The following is a 16,000-nucleotide window of genomic DNA, read 5'->3' as shown; positions in this document are numbered from 1 at the left end:
TGATGGCTGACTCTTTTATTTATGTATAACCTAGTGTCAATTGATGTATTTGCACTATTTGGATGTATAGGATGTTTTAATTTGAGTTGTATAAGTAGTATGAAAAATAAAATGTTATTTGGAGGTTCTGGTTGATAGAACAGGTTTTTAAAACAGGATTTACATCTTGGAAATGTTGAAATTACAGGGGAAACTCTGTCGAAATTTCCGTGAATATTTTTTAAATGAAATTCAAATTGGAATTTTTATTTATTTATTATAGTTGTCAAGTTTGATTAATAGGCTTGCCGGGCTAGAATGATCTAGTTCGTGCGCCGGTCACGATGATTGTTTTTGGGTCGTGACAAAGTTGGTATCAGAGCAGGTCGATTCAGATCGTGCCTTGGGTCAATGGAATTCAATAAGATGTAGTGTGACTATTGGGTTCCAAATATTTATTCCAAATGTCATGTCTGGCTGAGCCTGATCAACTCAGACTAGTATATGACAGTTAGAACAAATGTATGAAAGATGAATGAAACCTTAACAGAAGACGCAATATAAGGAGTATGATGTAAGGTGCGAAGAAATAAATCAGAGTGGCGCAGCGGAAGCATGGTGGCTGGTACCTATGCAGTTTAAAATTAGTCAGTCAGAAAGAATCAGTTCGTAATGGACGTATGTTGGAATCTAAAGTTGAAATTATGGAGAAATTGTTTATGCTTATTAGCAAATAAATTTCTAAAATTTCGAGGACGAAATTTTTTTAAGGGGGGTAGAATGTAATATCTCCAAGATATTTTTTAAGCCAAAGGGCAATTTAGACATTTTGGTGGTCAAATATTTTTTTTATGGGAAAATTATGGAATTTTCCACACACTTCCCTCACAAATATCTCTCCTCACTTTCTCTCCCTCGGTCCTCACTTCCCTCACCCAATCTTCATCATAATTTTTCTAAAAACTCAATAAATGCTACTTGTAATCAAACCAACACCACCCTTGATGTGTTTGGCACCCTAGATAAACTTTGAACCTCACTTTCTCCCCTTTCTCTCCTCTGCCGAGCCATCATCTTCATTAGAAGTTTGGGAGGTTTCATTTTAGCCCAATAAGTGGCTTTATATGTGTATGTCATGAAACTGTTTTGGTTGGTTTGGCGTTTTGAAGCAAGAGGTGGAAGACATAAGCATGATTGAAGTTAGGGTTTGGTTATTGGTTTGAAGCTCAAATTGATGCATAAACTGCTAGAAGAATTCAGAACCAGCTGAGGTGAGTTTCTTCCTTTAGGTTTGAATTTGATTGTACGGAGTTGAAATTGTTGTTTAAGGCGATGAATTTAGTGTTATGCTTTAAATGGAAATTGTTAACTATGAATTTGGGAAATTAATGATCACTATGTTGAGGTGTTCTTAATATTGTTGTTATTGGGCTGAAGTGGAAATCAAAGTTAATGGTAGTGGGATTATGTTAAAAATTGAGAAAAAGGGAAATTTAACCATTTAATTTCGTATAGACCTGCTGTCAGAAAAATTGTCGTAAATGCATGTACAAGCATCGTTTTTGAGTGGGAATTGAACCATTGGAAAATAGACAAATTTTAACACGAAATTGGCTTTGGAAGAACTTAATTTCGATACTCTATGTCTGAGAAAACTGAGTTAGAATTTTGAGTTGCTGAATTAAAATCTGCACCATTGCTGTAGTAATGTTTCTGTCGTATCTCTGTATTCATACATCATTTTGGAATGAGACTCTTACCATTAGAAAGAAGACAGAAATTAACTTGAAATAGGCTTTTGAATGGCTTAATTCAATTTTGAATGGCTTAATTCACATCATTTTCCTTTGAAGTTTTTTTTTATGATTTCAAATCGAATTTTGAATCAATATCATTGAGGTTGAAATAGGATCGGAGAATATAGTTAGTATTGATGTGAATTGTAATTGTAATTAAGTATCTTAACTTTTGGATTCTATAAGTTGAGTTGTAACTAAGGTTGATTGTAACCTTAAGGTGATTATTAAGTGAATGATGGCTGACTCTTTTATTTATGTATAACCTAGTGTCAATTGATGTATCTGCACTATTTGGATGTATAGGATGTTTTAATTTGAGTTGTATAAGTAGTATGAAAAATAAAATGTTATTTGGAGGTTCTGGTTGATAGAACAGGTTTTTAAAACAGGATTTACATCTTGGAAATGTTGAAATTACAAGGGAAACTCTGTCGAAATTTCCGTGAATATTTTTTAAATGAAATTCAAATTGGAATTTTTATTTATTTATTATAGTTGTCAAGTTTGATTAATAGGCTTGCCGGGCTAGAATGATCTAGTTCGTGCGCCGGTCGCGATGATTGTTTTTGGGTCGTGACACAAAGCCCCAAAATTTCTATAAACATTTTTTTTTTACCGAAAAAAATCTTTTTTTTTTACCCAAAACAAACTTTTTTTTTAACGAAAAAAGAAAAACAAAATTAATATGGGACTTTTTTAGGCCCACAAATAAGTAGATTTTATAGTGGGCTTGACCCCAAATAATTTTGGAATTCTGCTCTTCCCCCAGCACATTTTGCTCGCACCCAGCATGTTTTCCAAATATACCCCTGTGTGAGTTAAGTCACGCACCACTGAGCTTTTGCGTGAGGTAACTCACGCAAGTTGGCCGGTGGTCAAAACTGAAGAACAAACGTTTTTTCACTTTGGTCAGGTTTTCAACATTCAATTAACACGTTTTTAACCACTTTTTCACGTTTTTTTTTACCATATTTATTGTAGATACAAACTAGGTTATCATTCTTACCTATAAATACCCTCACAAACTTCCTCTTTTCCTCACAGTATCTTCTCCCACTCTCTCCCCCCTCTTTCTCTTCTTCTTTTTTGCTTCTATAGTCTCTAGGCTCTTTATACCCCTTTAGGTATATAGTAGTGGCTCTTGGGGGAAATAGTGGTCAGTCGAGTTTGGGAAAAAGACATCATCCCTTGAGGTAAAATTAGGTTTGCTTCCTTTTACTCCCAAAATCTTTTTACCGTGGGTAAAAAGAATCATCATGGGGGTATAAAAGGAACCAAATTTAAATTTATGTTTAATTGCATGTTTGATCCTTTATGTTTATTTTATTTTTCAAGTTGGTCCCTTATGTTTTAAAAGTTTCAAGATGGTCCCTTACGTTTTAAAAGTTTTAAGTTGGTCCAAAACGATACTCACGTTGGAATAAGTTAGTCCCTTCACTCACTTAACATTTAAAGATTCGGGTTGACAATATGGGTGATAGAACTTAACTTATTTAGAAAATCAGTTTTAAAACATTTTTTAAATTTTTTTTGTTTTATTAAACTCAATATTATGTCGCGTAAGGGACTAACTTATTACAATATGAGTAACGTTTTAGACCAACTTGAAACTTTTAAAACGTGAGGGACCAACTTGAAACTTTTAAAACATAAAGGACCAACTTGAAAACTAAAATAAACTTAAGGGATCAAACATGCAATTAAGCCTTAAATTTACCTCAAGGGATCTTGATGTCTTTTTCCCCAACATGACTGATTACTATTTTCCCCAAGAACTATTGCTATATGCCGAAGAGGGTAAAAATAACTTTTTACCCCCAAGAGGGTAAAAAGATAATAAGTAGATTAGTGAATTCAAATAAAATATATGTATTGATTATTGTAATGTTTCAATGATATTAATAAAACGAGAGTTATATTTATTAAATTTGTTTTTTTATTTGTATTTATATTTGCATTTATTTTATGTTTATGATTATGTATTGAATAAATAAAATCGAATTAATTTCTAATTTCGAATTTATTTTAAGTGCATAAATAAATTAGAATATAGCAAATAAATAATTTAGAATAAAGTGAACAAATAATTTAAAATAAAGTGAACAAATAATTTAGAATAAAGTAAATAAAATATTTTAGAATAAAGTAAATAAAATAATTTGAAAATAGTAAATAAATTAAAAAAAAAGTAGCCACTGTGCGCCACTTAACTCACGCCACTTAACTAAACTTGCGCCACTTAACTCACGCCATTTAACTTAACTTGCGCATTATTTAACACTTGCGCTAGTTAACTAGCGCATGGGCATTTTGGGCATGGCTGCAGGGCACAAGTGTTTTGTGTTGGGGGAAGAGTAGATTTCATAATTTTGTTCAATTAGGAGGCTTTAATTTAGTGGGTTTGGTGGGGGCTTTTTTAAGTGGGCTTTGAAATTTGGGGATCTATTGACACCTCTACTCATGACTCTCTTCTTGTGCCACCAAAGAATAAACTTTGTTGAGAGGTGGTAAAGGATCCATTAGCAGAATCTGAGTCCTCGCAATAGGAAACTGATCATTCAAACCACTCAAGAACCGAATAACCTGATCCTCATGCCTAAATTCCTTAACATTCCGCGTAGAAGCACAAACACATCTATGAAGACAAACACAAGAAGGTGCGGGCCTATGGCTATCAAATTCCTCCCATAGAGACTTGAATTCAGCATAATAATCATTGACAGAATTTGTGCCTTGCTTCGGATTGTTAATCTCAATTTTGAGTTTCCAAACATGAATGCGATCAGCTTTACTGAAACGCTCCTTCAACTCTCTCCATACATCAGAAATGTGATCAATATAGACAATACTCTGTGCAATTGAATCATAAACAGAGTTCATGATCCAAGAATGGATGAGATTATTGCACTCTCCCAAGAAGAAAAACTCAAAGCATCATGTGCAGGAGGAACAATGGTTCCATCTACAAATTGGAACTTGTTCTTGCCACCAAGACCTCTACGCGTAGCACGTGCCCAAGCTTGATAATTGGACGTGTTCAATTGAGGCTTGATTGTCACATAATGAGGTCCATCACTAGGATGAACATAGTAAGGTGAAGATAAATCCTGTGTTGGATCTTGAACTCCATTATTGTTAGCATTTCCATTGTTACGCACCATAGTTGCAGAAAAACAAGGAAGAAAAAGATGAACATTCAGGAATCAACGAAGGAAGAGAAAGTGATGAAATCACAAAGAAAAGCGAAAAGAAACAAGCAAAGAAGATGTAGAATCTTCAGAAGAAAACAAAGAAGAAAACGAAGCTTGATGAGTACACATCCATGGCGGAAGGGAATCGTAACTGAATCGTAACAACCTTCTCAAAACCAGGCTCTGATACCATAATAAGAAAGCTACAAATTGAGGGAAAAGGAGAAAATGAAGGAGAGAAAATTCATTATTATGAAGAGTGAATCTGTTACAATGATGCAGCACTTATTTATAGGCAAATATGAGTGCAGCTTAACTATCATACACTAACTACATCCTATCATAGCTATCTCTAACTGCCATAACAGAAACTGAGTTTGTGTGGCAAACTATGTCAGGTTACTTTCTCCTCAAGTAATCTTTCTTCTTCTTTCATTCTTAACATAATATGCATACATAATTTAGAAAATGAAAATATAAAATATTTTCATAAAGTAAATGGGGCCTAAAACTCCCTGGTGTATTCATGCTCATTTCAAATTCATTTAACTTATACCTGAGAAAATAAATGCATCATTTTGATCCATGTTACTTTTGCAGCCAAGCAAAAAAAAACCTTGATCATCATCTTTACTAGTGCCAGTATCTCTCCTATGTTCTTGTGTCTACTACTACTGGAGAAAGAATGGGATGTCTAAAGGTAACTTTAACAAGTTACATACATGTTGAAAGTCCTCTAAGCACATTTCACAAATTTACCTATGACATTTTGTCTTTCTTCAAACTTACTAGCTTCCGTGGTAGGTGGATTTCTGTTGAAGAAAACATCAAAAATAGATGATACATTAAATGGAGACCTTCCTATGATCCCTTTTTCTGTAATTCAACATGCCACTAATTACTTTTCATCATCATCAAAGTTAGGAGAAGGTGGCTTTGGACCTGTTTTCAAGGTATGAATGAAATGGATAAAGAAGCCAAGCTTCCTATGCATATATGATTTTGTTTCAAAACTATGACACATTCATGATCTCTTAAATTTATTTTCTATCTTTTTGTCAGGGTACTTTACCAGATGGGACAGAAATTGCAGTCAAAAGGCTTGCCGAAACGTCTGATCAAGGTTCAGAGGAGTTCAAGAATGAAGTAATCTTCATAGCTAAACTGCAACACAGAAACCTCGTGAAACTCTTGGGTTGCTGCATTGAAGGAAATGAAAAGATACTAGTATATGAATACATGCCGAATTCAAGCCTTGACTTTCACCTTTTCGGTATGTTTTGACATAAATATTATTCAACCTATTTCCTTTCATGATTATAATTTTTTTACTTTCTCCAAGTTAGTTTTAACTATAAGAAGTTACTATACGTCTAGCGGTAAAGGTGGTACTATCATGAGGGAAACAAAAAAAAAACTGTAACATTACAAAGAATAATCTTAAATGGGAACATTTTACATATTGGAAGATAAATTGAAATGGTATAGTAGATAGTTTTCGTATAAAACAATTATGATGGAAAAAGTGAATAACAGTCTCCATTTCTTCCTCAATAACATGAATACAATGTTCATTTGCATGGCAGATGAAGAACAACATAAGCAACTAGATTGGACATTACGACTAAATATTATCAATGGAATCGCAAGAGGACTTTTATACCTTCACCAGGATTCTCGACTTCGAGTTATCCATAGAGATCTGAAAGCCAGCAATGTTCTTCTAGACGATGAAATGAATCCAAAAATATCAGATTTTGGATTGGCAAGGAAATTTGAAAAAGGTCAAAGTCAGACAAAAACAAAAAGAGTTATTGGCACCTAGTAAGTGTTATTGGCAACTCTATTTTCAAACAAATATTATAAAATTTCACGTGATTTACAACTCACTGTGCTGTATTGATTTTAAACAGCGGATACATGGCTCCAGAATATGCTATGGCTGGATTATTTTCAGTGAAATCCGATGTTTTCAGCTTTGGAGTTCTTTTATTAGAAGTTGTATATGGAAAAAGGAACGGTGAATTCGTTCTTTCAGAACACAGGCAAAGTCTTCTATTATATGTGAGTTTGGCTTATCACGTTTCATCAACAAACTGATATTAGATGGAAAAAGAAGTTGATGACCCTACTATTCCAGTTAGAACACATAAATAGTTTTATACTTTTGTGAAATTCTTGCAATGCCCTATAATTGAAATCCTATTGGTTATAAAACAATAATAGTATACATACATACCTTGTGCTTACTTCTAACCATTTTTGTTTGGGAAAATACTGAGGTAGTAAGTAGGAAATATTAGGCCACTTGAACATAAGGGATCTAATGGCATATCATGTCATGAACCAACTATCAAAAAATAAAAGTATTTTAACATTTTTCTAACAATATTTAAAATAAAGTGTCTAAGTATTCATATTTGTATCCAGACTTGGAAGCTTTGGTGTGAAGGAAAAAGTTTGGAATTAATTGATCCAATCCACAAAAAATCATACATTGAAAGTGAGGTTATGAAGTGCATACACATTGGTCTATTGTGTGTACAACAAGATGCTGCAGATCGACCAACCATGTCCACCGTCGTTGCTATGCTAGGCAGTGACACAATGCCCATTCCAAAACCCAAGCAACCGGCATTTTCAGTTGGAAGAATTACGGAGGACAATCCAACTTTAAAAAGTTATAAGGATAATTATGTTGATGAAGTACCCATAACTATTGTTTCACCTAGATAGTTGATTCCTTTAATATTTTTTGCATAAATGTTTTTGTAGAAGTTTACTCAAACTGGGTTGTAACGCGATAAATACTTTTCTGCGAACAAGCCTTAATTGTACAATCTATTACTAAAATGGAAGACATCCTTGACTTAAATGTCATGCATTTTGGTTTTATAATTTTATTTGTGATCGAAAAGGCTTATTTGAATAAGATTAACTTGTTACTTTAGAAATGAATCCACATAGCATGGAATGTGAAATTGCAGTTATATTTCAGAAGTGACACAATGACAAATCATTGGACAATGCATGTTAAATAAAAAAGTAATAGTCAAAGGAAAGTATATTACCTCTTCCACCAACATTCGACAATGCACTGTCTGATATCCTCCCAAATGGTTGTTCGCAATGGGATGCAGCAGCGGTTACCTGCTCAGGCACGCTGGGGATCAGATTATGAATTTTATCTTTTCCCTCCTTTCTTTATCTTTCTAGTTATTCGATGTATATGTAATCCTCTTACTAGCATTGATCAAGTCAAGGAAGAAAGGGAGATATGCCAGGTCAAATATTTTGAAGATCGAGTGAAGTAAGTAAAGAAGTAGAAGTATGAGCTTAAAACAAGTACATCAGTGCAAAGAACTCTCAAAATTTGTCAAATACAGTGTCTTTAAGGTTTGTGTGTATTTTTAAAATGTGCATAAGTTGTAGAAGATTAAAAGTAAGAGATATATAGAGATAAACCGATATAGTATCGCATACGATACCTGTATTTGGATGTTCAGATAAAACAGCTGTTTTATTAAAGAAGCTGGAATTAGAGCACTAATGAGAAGCCATAAACATAATTCTGTATAGAGACAGTAAAGAGCATACAACCTTAAAATATGTACTACTGTATAAAAAACATTAAGGAAAGATAAAGCAAGACAAGTTGGTAGAGAAATCATTAGTCAAAACTTAACTACATTTTGTATATTTAATGCAAATCATGGAAAACCATTTCAATTTTATTAAACTTGGAGGCCGGCAAACAATGTAGTAGTCAGTTGAATAGTCATACAAACTTTTAAATCATTTCTCTTTCATATATCTAGAAAAACATATAAGAAGATTAGAGGAATAATTCTTTCATATTTTATTTCTACGGTCCAAGACTGTTCATATAGGAAAATGAATTACAATAAACATAATGTCAACTAATGTCTTATCATGACTAATAATTAATGGCATAATAACCAATAATATCGTTTGACTTTCCTACATACTATATATTAATACAAACACATGAAGAGTGGACTTGGTAAACATAAATTCATGACTCAAAAATTTATTATCATTACAACATCACTTGCTTAAGACTTATAAACATAGGGTCATGTTATCTTGTGCCCTAAGGGCACAAGTTAGGGAACTAAAAAGAGAAATAATAAATGAATTTTGTATTGAAAATATAAATTCTTCAACTTTTACATCATTGAATACACAAATTTCAAGAAAATACTTCTATTTTTAGCTTATTAACTTGTGCCTTGAGGGCACAAGTTAACATTTCCCATAAACATAATATCTCAATTATCATTACAACATCATTGGCAATAATTGGGATCATGCAATAGGAACATAGTACTCCATGGAAGGAAGAAAACTAAACTTGACATCAATATTTTTTGCTTTCATACTATATCTAAGCTTCAAACAACTCATTACAAAAGCTCAATCACCCACTTATGTGGGGATGACTGTAATTACTCGACACCAAAGGTTCTTAGCAATGCTTACAAAACAAATCTCAAAAGCATGCTTTCATATCTATCTTCTGAAGCAGCCAGTAGAAAAGGTTATAACTACACCAGCATAGGCGATAACCCAACAAAAGGAGATGCAGTGTATGGTCTCTATGATTGTCGTGGCGATGTAAACTTTTGTGAATTCTGTGTCGCTTCTGCTACCAGAGAAATTCTTGAGCGCTGCCCCAATAGAGTCTCCGCTACTATATTTTACAGCTTCTGCATTTTGAGGTACTCAAATGAGAATTTCTTTGGGAAAGTCACAACAAACCCTAATTGGACTCATGTTGGATCCAAAACGGTCTCTAATGCAATAGAAATTCAGAAAAGTGAGGATTTGATGAAATTTTTGATCAAAAAAGCAACTACTGAGAGCAACCAATTGTATTATATGGGTAGTTTCAACTTGAGTTCTACCGTGGGAAGGTATGGACTGGTTCAATGCAGTAGAGCAGACAGTGTTTGGAGTTTATGTTAGCAAAGGTTGCCACATGTTGTGAACAGAAGTTGGGGTGGCAGGTTTCATCTGCTAGTTGTCAAATTAGGTATGATGATTATATGTTCTATCAGAACCATGAGCAATTCCTGATCCACAAACAGGTGACACATCAATTACTTTGAGATTTTATTTACTTTATGGTGTTTCATATTCCCATTTTCACTGGTAGTAAATAGAAATTATAATCCTTTTTTATTCTATTACAGTTACAGCAAAAAAGAAAGGTACTAGTAAGTCAAGAAACTTGATCATTGGCTTTAGTGTGCTGGGATCAGTAATTCTACTAAGTTTTACTTTATACTGCTTCTGGTGCAAGAATAGAGTTAGAAAAGGTAACTTCCTAAAATAATACATGCTAATTTGTTTGGTAGCATATTTCACATATTCAAATATGGTCATTTAATTCAGATTATCAAATATAAATTAAACAAACATTTTTTACAGATTGGCTGGCACCTGCATATGAGGAAACACTGAATGCCGATCTTCCTACAATCCCATTGATCACAATTCAACGTTGTACTAATAATTTTTCAGAAACATCTAAATTAGGGGAAGGTGGATTTGGTTCTGTTTACAAGGTATTTATGATTTGGAATTTTTAATATATGTTATTTAATACGGTTAATTTTCATTATAATTTTAGTTTTGTTTCAAACATATATAGGGAATTCTGCCAGATGGAAGACAAATAGCAGTAAAAAGGCTCTCAAGAACTTCTGGACAAGGCTCGGAGGAGTTCAAGAATGAAGTAATGTTTATAGCAAAATTGCAACATCGCAATCTTGTAAGACTTTTAGCATGCTGCTTGGAAGGAAATGAAAAGCTACTTGTGTATGAGTTTATGCCGAATGCAAGTCTCGACTTTCACCTGTTTGGTATGTTATCTGATAACTACATTGCATGGTGTTGAAGGAAACATTTTAAATTTCAATTAGTGCAATATTTGTTTTAACATTTTATGAGTTCTACTTAATTAGTTTTCAGCTCTCAAACAACCGACATTTTTATCGTTTCTCTCCATTTCTGTTGATTTTTAGTTGGAAAAATATCTTCTAGTTCAGACTAGTCAATTGTTAATATTAATGATGTGGGCTATGAAGTAGTTGGGAGTAAGGTAGAACTTTATTGTGTACTAATACTTGTCATAAGAGTATCATGAATTGAACTATATGATATTGATATCTCTTTACTTGGTGAATGAAAGACACAACTCAAGTCATAATCCCCAGGAAAGTTGTGGCTCATTTTGTTTTCAAGATCTTTATGTGAAACTACCGACAAGATATCTTATGAAAAGTCGATAAATAATGCATACAGAAAAGTCTTCTTAAAAAAGAAATGCATACAGAAAAGTGTGTGAATACACATAATGCATTTTTTCCATGCTAAGGCAAACACTTGCTATCTGCTTTTTGCTAGTTCCCTTAAGACTTGTTTGGGTGGAACTTTTATAATTAAGAGTGAAAATAATTAATAAAATTGTAGAAGCAAACAAACCATACGGCCTATTAGATATCAGAAAACATTTTATTTAATTGTTTGTTTTGTTTTTATTTTTAATTATAAAACTGCCGCAATTTTCGTTGTTTCCTATTTGCAAAATATTTATTTAGTGAAAACATAACAAAACTTTTCTATAGAAAACAAAAACATTTAATTTACATGTACATTATGAAACAAGGTGATAGGTTTTGTAATTAGAGCAAAAACAAAAAATGAAAATAAAAAACATATTTTTCAAACTAAATATGCCTTTCAGTTTTCTATATCAGACACTGATGTTTTGTTGAGATCTCTTCTGTCTCTTTGTTGTCAGATAATGAAAAGAGAAAGCAACTAAATTGGAAACTAAGTTTGAGCATTATCAATGGAATAGCTAAAGGTATTTTAAACCTACATGAGGACTCTAGACTAAGAGTAATCCATAGAGATCTCAAAGCTAGCAATGTTCTGTTAGATCATGAACTGAATCCCAAAATATCAGATTTTGGATTGGCAAGGGCATTTGACATAGGCCAGAACCAGGCAAATACAAGACGAATAATGGGCACTTAGTGAGTTATTCTTGGTTGAAAATTAATGGAATTCTTTGTAATATATTCCTTGATGTAAGAAAAATAATAAACTTCTATTGATTTCCAATAGTGGATACATGGCACCAGAATACGCAATGGAAGGAGTATTTTCTGTGAAAACGGACGTATTCAGCTTTGGAGTACTAGTTTTGGAGATCATTAGTGGGAAAAAGAATACTGGATTCTATCTATAAGAACATGGTCAAAGTCTTCTTTTATATGTGAGTTTTTCATTCTTATCTGATCAAGAATTTAAACATTAGTGTTAACTAGAGCATAACAATATTCACAATAACTTGCAGACATGGAAAAAATGGTGTGAAGGAACGTGTTTGGAAATAATGGATTCGGTACTTGGAAAATCATGTATCGACGACAATGAGGTTGTGAGGTGGATAAACATAGGTCTTTTGTGTGTTCGAGAAGATGCGGCAGATAGACCAACCATGTCAACTGTTGTTGTTATGTTGGCAAGTGACACAATGATCCTTCCAAAACCCAAACAACCTGCATTTTCAATCGGAAGAATGACCTCTGATGATTCATCTACCTCAAAAAGTTTCAAGGATCCTTCCATCAATGATGTAACAGTCTCAAACATTTTACCTAGGTAAGGATATCAGGACAAACACCTATTTCCTTTGTTGTAATCAAACAGGAAGATTGAATGCCAAGGAAGTGAAGACTTTTCGGATTTATGAAGTTAGACATAAACATATATCCTATGCTGATTTGGAGAATAGACCACAATTGTACGTATTATTAGAGACAGGGGAAGACTAAGGAAAAGAACTACAACATATATGAGATTTAGTAACACTTCAAAATTGTAACTAAATCAAAAACAAATGTTACTATTTAGATCTTGTAACATTTGACAAATGTTTGGTAAAGCCCGTGTTACTAAATGATTTCAGTAACACTTGAGAGTATTACTTGTAACACTAAAAAAAAAATACTTATTCTGTAGCTAATTTGTAGCCAATCTATAGCTAACAGGTAGGTTCAGTTGTAGCAAATTATATTGCATAAATGTTACTGAATAGTGATGACTAGGTAGATCAATCAGTAAATCATTTATATATTTGTTTTCGAAAATTCAACAAGCTAAAATTGATTGACATTGAAAAGAACAAATACATTATATATCTTTTCAAAAACCAAATACATTGTATATCATTGGAAATATAAAATGAGTAGCTACCACCCTAATTTAAGCAAATCAAACTAAGTTTAATTCAAACGGCACACATCGTTTCTCAACTACAGTGAATCTCTGACCAGCCCTCTAGAAGAGCTCATCTCCCCTGAACTTGCAGCAGCCATATGTGCAAACTATGCCCAACATAACAACGACTAAAAGAGATATAGAAATAAATGTTCTGTTTTGAAATTTTTACACGACAGCATTCTATGGTTGTCAATTATCCATGTACCTAACACTATCAATTGGAATTTTTTTTTCTTGTTGCATTTTTGGAACTACAGATCTTTGTTATTATAGAATATATTGGACAGCCTCAATGCACTGTCAGAGACCCATATTAACCTTGTAGACCAAATCCAAGATCAGTTTCAGCTAATTCATGACACATTTTTAAATAGAAGGGTCAATTTAGAATTACAAAGACTAAAGTCATTAAAGGAGGAAATAATATTCAATAAACAAGTACATCAGTGCAAAGAACTCTCAAATGAATGTCAAATACAGTGAATTAATTCATAACTCTCAAATGAATGTCAACCATAAGCTTCCAAGTCTATATACAAATATGAAAAGTTAGACGCTTTAGTTGAAACATTGTTAGAAAAATGTTAAAATACTTTTATTTTTTGATAGTTGGTTCATGACACGATATGCCATTCGATCCCTTATGTTCAAGTGACCTAATATTTCGTACTCGCTACCTCAGTATTTTCCCGAACAAAAATGGTTAGAAGTAAGCACAAGTATGTTTGTATATTATCATTGTTTTATATCCAATAGGATCTCATTTAGAGCTCTTGCAAGAATTTCGCAAAAGTATAAAACTATTTATGTATGTATTCTAATTGGAATAGTTGGGTCGTTAACTTCTTTTTCCATCTAATATCAGTTTGTTGATGAAATGTGATCAACCAAACTCACATATAATAGAAGACTTTGCCTATGTTCTGAAAGAACAAATTCACCATTCCTTTTTCCATAAACAACTTCTAATAAAAGAACTCCAAAGCTGAAAACATCGGATTTCACGAAAATAATCCTACCATAGCATATTCTAGAGCCATGTATCCGCTGTTTAAAGTCAAAAGTACACTGTCAAACTCAGAGTTGTGAATTATGTGAACTTTTCTAATATTTGTTTGAAAATAGAGTTGCCAATAAACACTTACTAGGTGCCAATAACTCTTTTCGTTTTTGTCTGAATTTGACCTTTTTCAAATTTCCTTGCCAATCCAAAATCTGATATTTTGGGATTCATTTCATCGTCTAGAAGAACATTGCTGGCTTTCAGATCTCTATGGATAACTATAAGTCGAGAATCCTGGTGAAGGTATAGCAGTCCTCTTGCGATTCCATTGATAATACTTAGTCGTAATGACCAATCTAACTGCTTATGTTGTTCTTCATCTTCCATGCAAATGAACATTGTATTCATGTTATTGAGGAAAAAATGGAGACTGTTATTCACTTTTTCCATCATAATTGTTTTCTACAAAAACTATATACTATGCCATTTCAATTTATCTCCCAATATGAAAAAAGTTCCCATTTAAGATTATTCTTTGTAATGTTACAGTTTTTTTTGCTTAGTCTAACATCCTTTTACCTCATGAATTTACCACCTTTACCGCTAGATGTATAGTAACTTCTTATATTCAGAACTAACTTGGAGCAAGTAAAAAAATTGAAATCATGAAAGCAAATAGGTTGAGTAATGTTTATGTCTAAACATACTGAAAAGGTGAAAGTCAGGGCTTGAATTTGGCATGTACTCATATACTAGTATCTTTTCATTGTCTTCAATGCAGCAACCTAAGAGTTTCACAAGATTCCTATGTTGCAGTTTAGCTATGAAGATTACTTCGTTCTTGAACTCCTCTGAACCTTGACCCGGCGTTTCTGCAAGCCTTTTGATGATCTTATATTCACCCGATAGTACCATGTTTGAAAAATTCAAAAAAAATCCCTGCTGGTCGAATTTGATATGTAAAATCTTGGAATGATGCTACTTTTTTGGCATTATAGTGGTACAATCTGAAACTGAAATTTTTATTTCACAAAATAAATACGTGCGAGAAATCTTGGACAGGTTTCAAATGAAATATTGCAACTATGTGGAGCACATCTAATGAAGTTGTGTTGAACCTGTTTCTAGATCCTAAAGGAAAGAAAATTGGTAGTACACTTTACAAGAAAAGTTTAGGAAAAAATTTTGCTTGGCTTTATGGTTAGCGATTATGCTGAAGATTTTGATGATTGAAAAAGCATTTCGTCATATGTTTTCATGCTTGGTTTTGAGCTGTGTCAACTGTCACTTTATCAACAACCAGAGTTTGTTGCTCCAACAACATGTGCTTGTTCAGAGAAGCAATCAATTATCACTTTATCAACTCCAGTAATGCGACCTACTTCAATTGACTCATAGTTTGATTAAAAAATGCACAAGTTCCTGTCACTAGAGGAAAATAAAAGGTCTATTTCTGCAGCCAAAACAAAATTAAAGATGCACAACACTAAAGAAAGTTGTTTGAAGCTAACAAAATCGCTTTAGAGCTTATGGTGGTTGATGCACGTGTATAGACAAACTCCTATTTTGAGATTTAATATAAATTAGTAGCAAATTTAAACTACAACATAAGATCAACTATCTAGGTATAAAACTAGTAATAGTAAGTTCGTTAATCGAGTTATCGGTGTAACTTTTTGAAGTGGAATCTTCATCATTGAACATTCTTC

At 32.9% G+C, this 16,000-nt stretch overlaps 3 protein-coding genes and 1 pseudogene across 4 annotated transcripts; 2 read left to right on the top strand and 2 right to left on the bottom strand.

Moving 5' to 3' along the window:
* Positions 1-4,232: 4,232 nt before the first annotated feature.
* Positions 4,233-4,658, bottom strand: LOC146898489 (uncharacterized). Its single transcript, XM_085736571.1, has one exon. It carries the CDS (start codon positions 4,656-4,658, stop codon positions 4,233-4,235), a length of 426 nt encoding a protein of 141 aa, XP_085592697.1.
* Positions 4,659-5,569: 911 nt separating this feature from the next.
* LOC146898488 (cysteine-rich receptor-like protein kinase 10) lies at positions 5,570-7,898 on the top strand. The gene is made up of 6 exons (XM_085735885.1): positions 5,570-5,669; positions 5,774-5,922; positions 6,032-6,242; positions 6,556-6,793; positions 6,883-7,033; positions 7,400-7,898. Exons 1-6 carry the CDS (start codon positions 5,660-5,662, stop codon positions 7,703-7,705), a joined length of 1,065 nt encoding a protein of 354 aa, XP_085592011.1. The 5' UTR covers positions 5,570-5,659; the 3' UTR covers positions 7,706-7,898.
* A 1,356-nt stretch (positions 7,899-9,254) lies between these two features.
* On the top strand, positions 9,255-12,817 carry LOC146898487 (cysteine-rich receptor-like protein kinase 10; annotated as a pseudogene). Its single transcript, XR_015021134.1, has 7 exons — positions 9,255-10,080; positions 10,186-10,311; positions 10,424-10,560; positions 10,647-10,857; positions 11,799-12,036; positions 12,128-12,278; positions 12,360-12,817. The product of XR_015021134.1 is annotated as a cysteine-rich receptor-like protein kinase 10 (transcript).
* A 1,615-nt stretch (positions 12,818-14,432) lies between these two features.
* On the bottom strand, positions 14,433-15,206 carry LOC146898486 (cysteine-rich receptor-like protein kinase 19). The gene is made up of 2 exons (XM_085736570.1): positions 14,999-15,206; positions 14,433-14,671 (listed from the first exon to the last, which is right to left on the bottom strand). The coding sequence occupies exons 1-2, from the start codon at positions 15,204-15,206 to the stop codon at positions 14,433-14,435; spliced, it is 447 nt and encodes a 148-aa protein (XP_085592696.1).
* Positions 15,207-16,000: the final 794 nt, after the last annotated feature.

The sequence above is a fragment of the Medicago sativa genome, chromosome 8 (genome assembly GCF_051527215.1).
Source record: "Medicago sativa cultivar Bolivia chromosome 8, Bolivia_mono, whole genome shotgun sequence".
NCBI lineage: Eukaryota > Viridiplantae > Streptophyta > Magnoliopsida > Fabales > Fabaceae > Medicago > Medicago sativa.
This window is presented reverse-complemented; position numbering and strand designations above follow the sequence as displayed.